The 14,954-nt window shown below is 42.1% G+C and overlaps 1 protein-coding gene across 1 annotated transcript in view; it reads left to right on the top strand.

Moving 5' to 3' along the window:
• The window catches only part of ELP3 (elongator acetyltransferase complex subunit 3), a 120,010-nt gene that overhangs the window by 12,731 nt on the left and 92,325 nt on the right, over positions 1-14,954 (top strand). Inside the window, exons 4-7 of the mRNA XM_061132971.1 lie at positions 8,738-8,808; positions 10,142-10,205; positions 12,319-12,387; positions 14,694-14,848. Coding sequence (XP_060988954.1) covers positions 8,738-8,808; positions 10,142-10,205; positions 12,319-12,387; positions 14,694-14,848 — 359 coding nt within the window. The remainder of the gene's footprint in view (positions 1-8,737; positions 8,809-10,141; positions 10,206-12,318; positions 12,388-14,693; positions 14,849-14,954) is intronic.

Genomic DNA, 14,954 nt, shown 5'->3' with positions numbered 1-14,954 from the left:
TTGGATACAAATGTAGGGGAGGTCTTCCTTGGCAGCCCAGTCCTTAGGAATCCGCCTGCTGGTACAGGGGACAGACTTCAGTCCCTGGTCCGGGAAGATCCCACTGACCACAGGGCAGCTAGCCCCGGGCGAAGCTGCAGAGCCCTGGAGCCTGGGAGCCGTGACTGCTGACGCCGTGCGCCTAGAGCCTGTGCTCCAGAGAGGACCACTGCAAAGAGAAGCCCGCACTCACCGCAGCTAGAGAAGGCCTGCGTGCAGCAATGAAGACCAGTGCAGCCAAAATTAGAAACAAATAAAGCGTTTTATAAAGATGGAGGGTCAGTCGCTGGGAGACAAAAAGACCAGTTGGAATGCTCTCCGTTTGAGCTAGGCATGAAGAGCCTCAATTGAGGCCAGGCCTCCAGGATAAAAAGGATGCGTGTGAAAGACACAGGGTGGGATTTGGACCCTCCTAAAATGTGGGGCCCAGAGTTGAATCCTTTATTCCCTGTGTGAACTAAGTTCAGTCTGTTACCTGGGCAGGGCTGTTGGACTTCTCGAAGCTCACAGTGACTGCCAGATAGCCATCTCTCCTGGACCACATCACACCTGTGACTAATTAAACCCCTGGAATTTTGCAGAGAGTACCATCAATCCTAGTCTCTCCTGTACACTGAAGTGTTTGGGGTTCGTTGGTTGGTTTGTACCAAAGTGTGAAAGGCTTTCAGAAAAACTAATAGTTCCACACAAATGGCTTTTAAGTCTTAGCTGATTTCCTGGCATTTACTTCCACATCCCTAAATAATGCTTTCAGGATAAATCTTGAATTGTCAGTTTTCGGCATTTTGTATGGGCTTGCCATTGTGCAAGCAAAGGTTTGTCAACCTCTGGACCTGACAACTGCACCTGGTTTCCATGATTCTGTTCTCTGTCCTCCTCCTGGCTCAAATCATTTCTTTTCTTTCTCTGAGAGCTACCATTGTTCTGCTTGCCTTTAAAAATGGATACTTTCTGTGGTCCCAGGCCCACTGTTTTTAGTGTCTTACACACTTTCTTTGGTGATGTCATCCGTTGATGTCTTTTGTTTTTTTTTAATGTGGATCATTTTAAAGTCTTTATTGAATTTGTTATAACATGGCTTCTGTTTTATGTTCTGGATTTTTGGCCACGAGGCATGTGGGATCTTAGCTGCCCCACCAGGGATTGAACCCGCACCCCCTGCATTGGCAGGCGGAGTCTTAGCCAACTGGACCACCAGGGAGGTCCCCACTGATGTTTTTAATACTGCCATATGCTGACTCCCAGCTCCAGCCTTTCCCCAAACTTCATGTCCACGTCAAATTGCCTGTTAGACGTCTCTCCTTTGACTGCCTGTAGACCCTCCAGTAGAGCAAAACCAGGCTTGCTTGCTTGCTCAGACTTGCTCTTTCATCCTTCTCGACCACCTTAGTTCATGGTGCCCCCATCTATTCGGTTTCCACACTGAATAGATGAAATGCATTGTCCATTCCTTCCACCACAGGTAGGAATGTTATGACCTTTATTATTTCTTGTTTTGGACGTTATTGGAGTCATCTCATAACAGGCCTGCTTTGTCTTACCTGCAGCAAGTCCACCTCCTGCAGTGTCACCAGAGTAACCTACTAAAAATGTCGGGAGCACACAGCTAATTGTCATCCCCTATCTGTTGTGCATCCTAACTCCATGCTTTTATCCCTGCTGTTACTGTTGTGCTTTGCTTTTATTTTTTTATAGAGCTTTAGGCTTACAGAACAGTTGAGCGGAAAGTACAGAGTCCCTTGTACTTCCTCTCCCCCTCCCCCAGGTTGCCCTATAATTGATGCATCAATTGTTGTTGTTCAGTCGCTCAGTTGTATCCAATTCTTTGTGACCCCATGAACTGCAGCACGCCAGGCATCACTGTTCTTCACTATCCCCTGGAATTTACTCACACTCATGTCCGTGGAGTCGGTGATCCCATCCAACCATCTCATCCTCTGTCGCCCCTTTCTCCTGCCCTCAATCTTTCCCAGCATCACGGTTTTTTCAAGTGAGGCAGCTCTTTGCATCAGGTGGCAAAAGTTTGAGCTTCAGAATCAGTCCTTCCAGTGAATATTCAGGACTTATTTCTTTTAGCACTGATTGGTTTGATTTCCTTGCAGTACAAGGGACTCTCAAGAGTCTTCTCCAACACCACAGTTCAAAAGCATCAATTCTTCAGTGCTCAGCCTTCTTTATGGTCCATCTCTCACATCCATACATGACTACTGGAAAAACTGTAGCTTTGACTATAATGCTATCTTTTTTTTTTTTTCAATATTCTATCTATGTTTGTCATAGCTTTCTTCCAAGGAACAAGCGTCTTTTAATTTCAGGGCTGCAGTCACCATTTGCGGTGATTATGGAGCCCAAGAAAATAAAGTCTGTCACTGTTCCATTGTTTCCCATCTATTTGCCATGAAGTGATGGGACCAGATGCAATGATCTTTGTTTTTTGAAGGTTGAGTTTTAAGATAGTTTTTTCACTCTCCTCTTTCACCCTCATCAAGAGGCTCTTTAGTTCCTCTTTGCCTACTGCTATTGCGGTGGTGTCAGCTGCGTATCTGAGGTTACTGATATTTCTCCCAGCAATCTTGATTCTAGCTTGAGCTTCATCCAGCCTGGCATTTCGCATGATGTACTCTGCATAGAAGTTAAATAAGCAGGGTGATAATATACAGCCTTGACGTATTCCTTTCCCAATTTGGAACCAGTCCATTGTTCTGTATCCGGTTCTGCCACTTCTTGACCTGCATACAGGTTTCTCAGGGGGCAAGTAAGGTGGTCTGGTATTCCCTTCGCTTTAAGAATTTTCCAAGTTTGTTGTGATCCACACAGTCAGTGTAGATCATGTAGTCAGTGAAGCAGAAGTAGATGATTTTCTGGAATTCCTTTGCTCTTTCTGTGATCCAATGGATGTTGGCAATTTGATCTCTGGTTCTTCTGCCTTTTCTAAATCCAGCCTTTTCTACATCTGGAAAGTCTCGGTTCATGTACTGTTAAAGCCTAGCTTGAAGGATTTTGAGCGTTACCTTGCTAGCCTGTGAAATAAGTGCAATTGTGCAGTAGTTTGAACATTCTTTGAGATTGGAATGAAAACTGACCTTTTCCAGTCCTGTGGCCACTACTGAGTTTTCCTAATTTGCTGGCATATTGAGCAGCACTTTGACAGCATCATCTTTTAGGTTTTGGAATAGCTCAGCTGGAATTCCATCACCTCTACTCGCTTTGTAGAGCTTCCTAAGGCCGACCTGACTTCACACCCCAGGATGTCTGGCTAGGTGAGTGGTCCCCCGTGGCTCTCTGGGTCACTAAGACTCTTTTGCACAGTTCTCCTGTGTATTCTTGCCGCCACCTCCTAATATCTTCTGCTTCTGTTAGGTCCATACCACTTCTGTCCTTTATTGTGCCCATCTTTGCATGAAATGTTCCCTTGGTATCTCTAATTTTCTTGAGGAGATATCTAGTCTTTCCTATTCTATTGTTTTCCTCTATTTCTTTGAATTGTTCACTTAAGAAGGCTTTCTAATCTCTACTTGCTATTCTTTGGAACTCTGCATTCAGATGGGTATGTCTCTCCTTTTCTCCTTTGCCTTTTGCTTCTCTTTTCTCAGCTATTTGTAAGGCCTCCTCAGACAACCATTTTGCCTGTTTGCATTTCTTTTTCTTGAGGATGGTTTTGATCCCTGCCTCCTGTACAGTTTTATGAACCTCCGTCTATAGTTCTTCAGGCACTCTGTCTATCAGATCTAACATCTTGAATCTATTTGTCACTTCCACTGTGTAATCATAAGGGATTTGATTTAAGTCATACCTGAATGGCCTAGTGGTTTTCCTTACTTTCTTCAATTTAAGTCTGAATTTTGCAATAAGGAGTTCATGATCTGAGCCACAGTCAGCTCCCAGTCTTGTTTTTACTGACTATAGAGCGTCTCCATCTTCAGCTGCAAAGAATATAATCAGTCTGATTTCAGCATTGACCATCTGGTGATGTTCTTGTGTAGGGTCGTCTCTTGTATTGTTGGAAGAGGGTGTTTGCTGTGACCAGTGCATTCTCTTGGCAAAACTCTGTTAGCCTTTGCCCTGCTTCATTTTTCACTCCAAGGCCAATCTTGCCTGTTACTCCAAGTATCTCTTGACTTCCTACTTTTGCATTCCAGTCCCCTATGATGAAAAGGACATCTTTTTTTGGTGTGTCCATTCTAGAAGGTCTTGTAGGTCTTCACAAAACCGTTCAACTTCAGCTTCTTCGATGTTAGTGGTTGGGGCATAGACTTCAGTTATTGTTATATTGAATGGTTTGGAAATGAACAGAAATCATTCTGTCGTTTTTGTGATTGCACCCAAGTACTGTACCAGTCTTGCTGCATTATTATTAACTGAAGCCTGTAGTTCACATTAGGGTCTCTAATAGTTGTACATTCTATGGATTTTACCAAATGCACAATGTCATCTATCCACCATATAGTATCATATGGAATAGTTTCACTGTCCTAAAACTCCCCAATCATGCTGTCCTCTGCCTCATGCCCCTGGCCACCACGGGTCTGCTTACTGTCTCTCTAGTTTTACCTTCCCAGAATGCCACATGGAGGGGATCAGTGTGTTTTGTAGTTGTTTCATATTGGCTTCTGTTACTTAGCAGTGTGCTTTTAAGGTTTTATGCTGTGTCTTTTTAGTGGCTTGCTGGCTTATTCTTTTTAGCCCTGACTAATACTCCATTGTCTGAGTGTACTGCAGTTTGTCTGTCCCTGCACCTATTGAAGGCCACCCCAACTGTTTCCAATTTTTGGCAGTTGTGATGAACATTTGCATGAAGGTTTTTTGTGTATGCAAAAGTTTTCAACTCATTTGAGTACCTAAATACCTAGGAGTGTGATGGCTGGATTATATGGTAAGACTGTTTAGCCCTGTGAGAAACTGCCGGACTGTCTTCCAAAGTGGCTGTACCAGTGTGCATTCCCACCAACAGGGAATGATCATTCCTGTTGCTCCACTTGCTTGCCAGCATAGCTGTCAGCCCCTCAGGAAGTCAGGTTCTCTGACTCCCTTGGTCAGGACTCACTAATGCCCTCCTTTGAGCATCACTAGTCTTTTCTGTGTGCTCTTTACCGTGTCTTTTGGAAATAGCTTACTTCTCTAAATCCTCCTCCCCTGCTCGCTTGTGTGAGATTTCAGAGGACAGAGGCAGTGCATTAGTATTTCTGTAGTCTTAGCGCCCACCTGCTCTGTGTGGCTCAGAACCCGGCCTGTATTGTAGGTCCTCAATAAAAGATTGAGAAATTAGATTGTCTTCATCAGTGGTATACATATAACACTTGTGTCTCCTTTTAAATAAAAACATTTGTGTGAAAATCTAAGTTTTTAATTCAGATTTGCAAAAAAATTTTTTTTGGAGTTTCTCTCGTGAATTGTTTAATGATCAAAGTTAAATTTTAATCATTTTTACTATTAAAAAATAATCACAGGCTGACAGAAAAGTTGAAAATTCGCCGGCAGGAACACTTTCTCCTTGAGCCATTTGAGAGTAAGCTGCAGAACCGATGCCTTTGGGTGTTTCAGCGTTCATGTGCTTCCTGCAGACAAGGACACTTGCTTACGTCACCACAATAAAGGCATCAAAATCAGGAATTTAACATGGATACGTCTCACGTCTCATTCAAGTTTCAACAGCTGTCTCAATAATAAGCTGCAGGACCCGGTTCAGAATCACATGCTGTGTTCCGTTGTCGTGGCTTTCAGTCTAGACTCTTCCCCCGTCTTTCCTGGACTTCATTACCTTAACGCTTTTGAAGGTATCAGGCAAGTTGTTTTGTCGCATCTCCCTCAGTGTGGTTTAGTCAGATGTGTCCTCATAGTTAGACTCGGGTTGGCATCTCTGGCAAGAACGTCACAGAAGGGACAGTCTGTTCCTCTTACAGCCTGTAGGGTGGTGTGTGGTTTATTGTCCTGTCACTCACGTTGTCCACTGTGACAGAGGGGGTGTCTGCCAGCCATCCCCTTTATGAAGCTACTCTTCTCCACTTTGGAATTAACAAGTCTTGTGGGTTAAGTACTTGGAAACTATGTAAATGTTCGGTTCCTCATCAGACTTCCAGTTTCCTCACTCATTATTTTGGTGTACAGATTTTCCCAGTTTTGTCCAGTAGGGCCCCTTTCAAGATGGTTTCTGTTTCCTTTTCGAATGTCCTCATCATTCTTTGAGCCGTTTCTCGCTTTCTGTCATAATTAAATGTTCCAGGCTCATCTTGTACTTTGTTTACCCCAGCCATGGAATCAGCCTTGTCTCCAAGGAGCCCTGTTTCTTTGACTAGAGAAGAGTTTCGTTTCTTATTATTTTTTAAACTTTTAAATTTTATACTAGAGTATAACCAATTAGCAATATTGTGATAGTTTCAGATGGACAGCAAAGTGACCCAGCATCCATATACTCCCCTCCCATCCAGACTGCCACGTGACATTGAGCGGGGTTCCCTGTCTATGCAATAGGTCCTTGTTGGCTACAGAGAAGGGCATTTAGAAACAAAGATCTGAATCCTAGGTGTGCGCAATGCTGTTAGGGTGTTGCTGCTACCAAACGCTCTCAGTGAACAGAGGAAATAAACATGTAGATGTCTGTATGTACATGCACATACATGTACATAACACATTTGTGTCTATATTTATTGTGTGTGTATATCTGTTGTTCAGTCATTCAGTTGTGTCCAACTCTTTGCAACTCCATGAACTGCAGGATACCAGTCTTCCGTGTCCTTCACCATCTCCTGGAGTTTGCTCAAACTCATGTTCATTGAGTCAGTGATGCTATCCAACCATCTCATCCTCAGTCGACCCCTTCTCCTCCTGCCTTTGATCTTTCCCAGCATCAGCATCTTTTCTAGTAGTCAACTGTTTGTATCAAGTGGCCCAAAGTATTGGAGCTTCAACTTCAGCATCAGTCCTTCCAATGAACATTCAGGGCTGATTTCCTTAAGGATTGACTGGTTTGATCTCCTTGCTGTCCAAGTGACTCTCAAGAGTCTTCTCCAGCCCCACAGTTTGAAAGCATCAGTTCTTCAGCACTCAGCCTTCCTTATGGTCCAACTCTCACATCCATACACAACTATTGGAAAAACCATAGCCTCCACCATATGGACCTTTGTTGGCAAAATGATATCTCTGCTTTTTAATATGCTGTCTAGATTTCTCATAACTTTTTTTCCAAGGAGCAAGCCTCTTTTAGTTTCATGGTTACAGTCACTGTTTGCAGTGATTTTGGAGTCCAAGAAAATAAAGTCTGTCACTGTTTCCATTGTTTACCCATCTATTTGCCATGAAGTGATGGGACCGGATTCCATGATCTTAGTTTTTTGAAGGTTGAGCTTTAAGCCAACTTTTTCACTCTCCTCTTTCACCCTTATCAAGAGGCTCTTTAGTTCCTCTTTGCCTTCTGCCATTAGGGTGGTATCATCTGCATATCTGAGGTTATTGATATTTCTCCCAACAATCTTGATTCCAGCTTGAGCTTCATCCAGCCTGGCATTTTGCATGATGTACTCTGCATATAAGTTAAATAAGCAGGGTGACAGTACACAGCCTTGACATGCTCCTTTTCCAATTTTGAATCAGTCCGTTGTTCCATGTCCAGTCCTAACTGTAGCTTCTTGACCTGCATACAGATTTCTCAGGAGGCAGGTAAGGTGGTCTGGTATTCCCATCTCAAAGAATTTTCCACAGTTTGTTGTGATCTACACAGTCAAAGGCTTTGGCATAGTCAATAAAGCAGAAGTTTTTCTGGAATTCCTTTGCTTTTTCTATGATCTGATGGATGGCAATTTGATCTCTGGTTCCTCTGCCTTTTCTCAATCCTGCTTGTACGTCTGGAAGTTCTTGGTTCATATAGTGTTGAAGCCTAACTTGAAGGATTTTGAGCATAACCTTGCTAGCATGTGAAATGAGTACAGCTGTGCGGTAGTTTGAACATTCTCTGGCATTGCCTTTCTTTGGGATTGGCATGAAAACTGACCTTTTCCAGTCCTGTGGCCACTGCTCAGTTTTTCAAATTTGCTGACGTATTGAGTGCACCACTTTTTTTTTTTTTTTTTCATTTAAAGGATTTTATTTCTCCAGATAGGAAGGCTACAAAGTTAAATCCTTAATAACCAAAATTTAATATAATACTTCATTCTTCAAAACAACCACAGACTTTTGAGCTCTTGGACACCCAGGTTACACAAAAGTCCAAACCTTCATGCTTTCTCAGTAAATGTACATCTTTCCCAAGAGGCCTTGCATGCCAACTCCACAGCTGAAATTCCTGTTACAGGACTGAACCAAACTGAAATCAGGCCGCAGTCAACCTGCATAGGCCCTGATGTGCCCAGGGCTCTGGTCCAGTTCTCTCCCAGTCCTGGATCTATCGTGGTCCATGCAGGGTCTGTCTGCTGCCAACGGCGAGCTCCAGAGGTCAGGAAACTGAAGGTTGTGCATGTCTACACGTGGTTCCCTTGGAGCTCCAGCAGGGACCCCTCCTCCAAGATTCATTCTGTACCGTCTGATCTGAAGATTAATAACATTGAAAAGAGATCACCCTTGTTCCCACAGCTTTATTTAAGAAACACAACATCACAAGCGCTTTTGAAGCCCGTTGCGATCCTCTCCCATTTTCTGAGATAACCACTCTCCAGAATTTCCTATGAATTATTTCACAATTGCTTTTTTATTAATCTTTCTATTATAGATTGCTGTTGTGGCTGTCATGTGCAAACCCCACAGATGTCCACACATCAGTTTTACAGGAAATATATGTGTGTGAGTATGATGATTTTAATAAGTCATGTATGTGTTTGCATTTTAATTGATACAGCAAGCGCTAGAGACTTGATCAGTGCATGCTGGTAATATTTAAAACTTTAACTGTTAAAGATTCGTAAGTTAGTTCTTTGAAATAAGCAGCCATTGATAGGATATTTCAATGCTTTAAAAATGAAACATATGAAGATTTTAATTGTTTCAGTATACAATACGTAGGTTGCAGAACTCAAAACAGTAGATAGTCTGTTAACTTGATAAATGAAACATGGAAGTATGAGAAGCCTGAATTCCAAATGTCAGAAATTTAAAATGAATTTGGATCAGCAAAGTATCCCCCAAATGTTACCCTTATAAATAATCTTTAAACTTCTTAAGTTTAAATAATTAGAAAAATTAGTAGAATATGCATTATTCTAGATAGTAAGATTAATCGGGAGAAAAATTTTCTTAAGTGTATTACCAAGAGAGCACTGTTGAGTGTCAATCCAAACTAGGAAAATTTAGACACTGCTGTTTGCCCCTAAAAGCTTAAACTTCTAAAATGATGGTGCGTTGATATACAGTGCGTGTTTCTCTCTTTCCGACTTGCTTCGCTCTGTATGGCAGTCTCGGTCCATCCACGTCTCTGCAGATGACCCAGTTCTGCTCCTCTTTATGGCAGAGTGATGCCCCAGTGTGTAGATGCACCGCGTCGTCCTCATCCATCCGTCTGTCATTGGACATTTAGGCTGTGTCTAACGCAGAGATGAGGAATCTAGAGAAATGATGCAGATTGACCCATCTCCAGGGCAGAAGCAGAGATGCAGATGCAGGGGATGGACATGCAGACCCAGGGCAGGAGGCAGAGGGTGGGACGGATCGCGAGAGCATTGCTGACCCGCGCAGCGCCGTCTGTAAGATGAGAGCTACTGGGAAGTCTCTGAGCAGTGTAGGAGCTCAGCGCGGTGCCCCGTGGGGACCTAGGGGGTGGGGTGGGGTGGGGAGGGAGGCTCAGGAAGGGGGAGATAAATGTGTGCACACAGCGGATTCACTTCATCACCAGCAGAAACCAACACAGCCTTGGACAGCGATTATACTCCAATAAAAAAATTAAATGATAGTGACGGCAGTACTCTGAAAACTACGGCAATATTGTTCCTTTATATGTTTACCTTTCTACTTGTTAGTAGAAAATGTAAATATTTGCAGATAGCACAAAGGCGCAATCTTCTGTTAGCATTTGAAAATGAAGCTGGTTCAAGCAGGATTGTATGGAAACTGCAAGTGCCCAAACTGGACAGTTGAGCTGAGTTCTGAATCTGACACCCTCACCCTTTTGTTGTATTGGCAGGTACTGCCCTGGCGGACCTGATTCAGATTTCGAATATTCCACCCAGTCTTACACTGGATACGAGGTAAAGTAATGTCCTGCGGGGTGTTATATCATACTTTACTTAGCATATGCTTTTACAAGTACTGGCTTTCTTAAAATTTTTATTTCTTATTTTTTTTCTTGATTGCACAAGTTACTCATTCATGAAACATTTGCCAAGTGCTTCTATATATTGTTCCAGTCACTGCAGAAATAGTTACCTAAGCGCTTATTATTAATATAACGTATGTCAACACTGTTCTAAACACGTTACAACTTTAAATCTTCTGGCAGCATTTTGAAGGTAGACACTATTATTATCATAGTTTTATGGATAAGGAAACTGGAGCCTAGAAGGCTTACACAACTGGCCTGGAGGACACATCCGAATGTAACAGGGCCAGGCCTTGAATTCTGTGCACCTCACCAGGACGTTTTCCTGCCTCTGCAGCCGTGAAGAAAACAGGTCAGGTCTTGTGGAATCTGCATTCTAATAAGTGGAAGGTAGATAGTAATGATCCTGGGAAAGACTGAAGGCAAAAGACGAAGAGGGCAGCAGAGGATGTGATGGTTGGATGGCATCACCGACTCAATGGTCATGAGTTTGAGCAAATTCCAGGAGATAGTGACGGACAGGGGAATCTGGCATGCTGCAGTCCATGGGGCCACAAAAAGTTGGACATGACTTAGCGACTGAACAACAAGACAGTAATGAAACAAAAGAAAAAATAATCAGGTACCAGTTGAAATGGAAAGCAGGGAAGTAAAGTCAAGATATAGGAGAGAGTGACTTTAGCTTTGGTGGCTGCGAAGGGTGACGTGGTAACTGAGCCCTGGATGACAAGGCCGCTTTTGAGAAAATCAAGAAAGACCATTCTTAGCAGAGAGAACAGATAAAAGGCAGAGCCAGAGTGGGAATAATGGTGGGGCTCTGCAGCAGAGCGGGTGAGGGGAGAAGGAGCTTTGGGATTCAATGACAAAGCTGTAAGGCAAGGCAAGAAGTTTGTTACACTGGGCTGGCCAAAAAGTGTCCAGGTTTTTCCATAAACTGTCAAGGAAAAACCCGAGGGAACTTTTTGGCCAACACAATGGCTGTCATGTGCAGCCAGCCAGGTTTAAAGCAGAGGAATGGTGTAATCCAGGTAGGTCCTAAGAGGCCTTTGATGGCTCTTGCGGGGGCAAGAGTGAGAGCAGGAGGCTGGAGAGCAGGCTTTCCAAGCAGTGAACCCCTTCAGAAGAGGCCGGCAGCCAGCAACCTAAGTGACTTTTTTTATCTTCTCATGTATGGTTTTTCATCCCCCCCCCCCTTTTTTTTTTTTTAAAAAAAGATCAAATTGTAAAAAACACAAAAGAAATCTCTCAGTGCAAAGGCTCCCTCTCATTGCTTTCCCCGGCCACCCCATTCGGCTCCAGCCCCCCGAACAGTCCGTCAGTATCGCCCCTTTCCTGTTCATCCAGCATCGATATTAACAGCATATAGATATAAAGGCAATTCATGTTGTTTATCCTAACTTTGTACACAGCAGGTAATCTGTCAAGACCTTGCCTTCCTCATTTAACAGTGTGTCTTCAGGGAACATTTTATTCTCTTTATTCATTATTTTTGGTTGTGCTGAGTCTTTGTTGCGCACAGTCTTTCTCTGGCCACAGTGCACGGGGCCCCCTTCTTTGTGGCTTCTCTTATGGAGCACAGGTTCCAGGCACGCGGCTTCAGTCATCGCAGCGCGAGGCCTCAGTAGCTGGGAACATTTTCTGCCAGGACATTATTTCGTGGCCGTTGACCTTTGTAAGATAGCATGAAGACTTCGTGTTAAGCCATCACAAACTATGTTGTAATTTAATGATCTGGCTCAAAGGTTATTTTCTCAAGGAACTCTTTCGAATATGCATGCACACCTCTGTCTGGAGCAGCAAAACAATTTGGTGGCCCTGGGGATTCCATCAGCGTTTACACAAAGCTGTAACTATGACCCAGGGAGCTGCCTGCTGTTGAACGGAGACCAGCCAGATAATCTTCAGGTCATTATTTCTAACTGACCAAACTGAGGAAGGAAGAAAGGAGCCCAAGAGAATTTTAGTTTTTTATACAACCCTTTTGAAACTACATCTTATTTTTAATTCAGTGTGGGCATGACAGGATATTTTTCTTTTTTTAGCCAACCTCCATGCGAGCTATCCGTGCCAGGTATGACCCTTACCTGCAGACAAGACACCGGATAGAACAGGTAAGGTTTTAAAAAGCATCTTTACATTAGATCTTTATACTTAGGAGGTACTGTTGCTTGATTTGAGTCAAACCAGAAATAAGAACTGAAAGAATATTTCTCTCCTTCATAAGTTTTTAATATCCCATCTGACGGAGAGGAAAACTTTGCAGTTCCTAGCAGGGTCAAAAGCACCACTTGCTTTAAAGACCATATTATTTTCTATAAGGGTTTTATAGTCTCTGAAGTTCTTTGAGTTTGTAGAAAGTCATGCATGTTATGAAACTTACAGTGGGTGGCAATGTCGAAGGTCTTAGACAATAGGTGGGTGGATTAATTTTAGCTTCCATAAGCCAAATGAGAAATACGGTGGCTGGTGTGCTGGGGTGAGAATAGGAAATTGACTACAGGGGAATGACGGACTCGTGGGAGCCGTGGAATTGTTCTGTATAATGGTGGTGGTGGTTACACAACTCTAAACTCATTTAATTGTACAATTAACGTTAATGAATTTTGTTGTATGGGGTTGGGCATAAAAGTTTCAACATCTTACGGAAAAACCCAACGAACTTTTTGGCCAACCCAATGTATAAATTATACCTTAATGTAACTGATTAAAAACAAGTACTATGTCAGTGGCCTCGCTGTGTTCAAGAAGTCTGAACATTAATTTCGTTTTTAAACTTATCTAATTTAAAACAACGCAAGCACTGTCTATAGTTTTTCTAGTAACATCTATTCAGGCAACTAGACAGTCTGAAATGGAAAGTAACACGTAACAGAAATTCACTTCTGTGTTCTTTTCTTTTTTAGCCACAATATTTAATTTATTTAAAATGTGTCAGTAGAGCTCGAAAGGTTTCTCTTTACCAAAAAGGAGCATGGGTTCTGGAAGATGCAGAAAACACCAGAGAGTGGTGATTCTTCCCCAGCTGTAAATGTGCTAGAATCACCTGCGTGATGTTTTCAAAACACATGCCAGGTTTCACCACTGGAGTTATATGGTGCTGTCTGGTTTAGGATCCAGGCAAGATATTTTGAAAAAGCTACCAGGAAGATTTAATTGTGTATCCCTGGTGAACGACCATAGATGGAGTATTCTTTTAGTGTTGATAGCTGTATGCACATACTTGTATATTTGCATGTGTTTCACATTCATGCACATACACTTATGTATGTGTAAGGATTTATATATGTATTGGGTTGGCCAAAAAGTTCATTTGGGTTTTTCCATAAGATGTTATGGAAAAGCCTGAATGAAGTTTTAGGCCAACCTAATATAAGGATGTATGTATTTATTTATAAGTTGCTATTTTTCATTTTCAGAAATAAGTATTTAAAAAGATAACTTTTTGCTCATGTTAAGTGCAGATATCCTCTTTACTTAGTACATTAGAGTTCAAAATTTGTAGTCCACTTGACTCACTTTTTCTCAAGCCTAACACCTGGCAAGAAATTGAAATACCTGTTTTTAAAAATTAGAATCTTGACTTATTGTTGTTGAAAAATGGAAAGATCTGTACCATTGTATCCCCACATAGAGGAGATATTATATTTCACACTGATTTTTCCCCCCACCCCTGAAACCAGGCTAAAAAGGTGCCATCTGTGTCCAGAATCTTCACAATTCAAAACTGGAAAGTTTTCATCTGAAACTGCTTTCTTAATGCTTCTTTCTAATCTGGTGTTGTTTGCATCAGGTCCTGGTTATAGTGCATATAGTCGTCTTTGTCCTCAACGCTGACCTCAAGGTCTGGCGTAAAGTACATGTTGAGGGGGCTTCCCTGGTGGCTCAGTGGTTAAGACTTTGCCCTCCAGTGCAAGGCACAGGTTCAGTCCCTGGTCAGGGAGCTAAGATCCTCTGTGCCCCTGGGCAAAAAAACAAAGCATAAAACAAGCAGTCTGGTAGCAAATTCAGTGAAGTCTTCTTAAAAAATACATATTCAAGAAATATCTGTTTATTCTATTACAGTGTATACAATTATTTCTTGTATGATTATATTTGCTGCTAATTTATATTCTCTGTATTTTTGAATGTTCACTTAACTCTGTAAGTTGACATCAAACTTTTGATTATTTTAAATTCTTACTCTTCCTCCTTATTTGAACCATAATTATTTTTCTTTCAGACTCTGGAGCCTATTTTCTTTTTTTTTTTTTTTTTGGAGCCTATTTTCTTGAGTCCGTAGAATTTGCTCAACATGTTTGCTTCTCATTTTTAAACTGTAGTGATGAAAACACTGCCAAGTAAAATTAGAAATTTTCAGTAAGCCACTTAAAAGTAGTTGACTATACCTTCCTAATGCTGACGAATTTATGTCTTTCAGTTAAAACAGCTTGGTCACAGTGTGGATAAAGTGGAATTCATCGTGATGGGCGGAACATTTATGGCCCTTCCAGAAGAATACAGAGATTATTTTATTCGAAATTTACATGATGCCTTATCAGGACATACCTCCAACAATATTTATGAGGCCGTCAAGTAAGAAATCCTTACTTTATCATATTCACCTGAGTGGTTGTTGGTTTATCCTCCTAGCAGCAGTCTGTGAGAATTCCTTCTCTATGTCTAGCCTCCTAGTTCTTTG

This window comes from Dama dama, chromosome 29 (genome assembly GCF_033118175.1).
Source record: "Dama dama isolate Ldn47 chromosome 29, ASM3311817v1, whole genome shotgun sequence".
Taxonomy (NCBI): Eukaryota; Metazoa; Chordata; class Mammalia; order Artiodactyla; family Cervidae; genus Dama; species Dama dama.
This window is presented reverse-complemented; position numbering and strand designations above follow the sequence as displayed.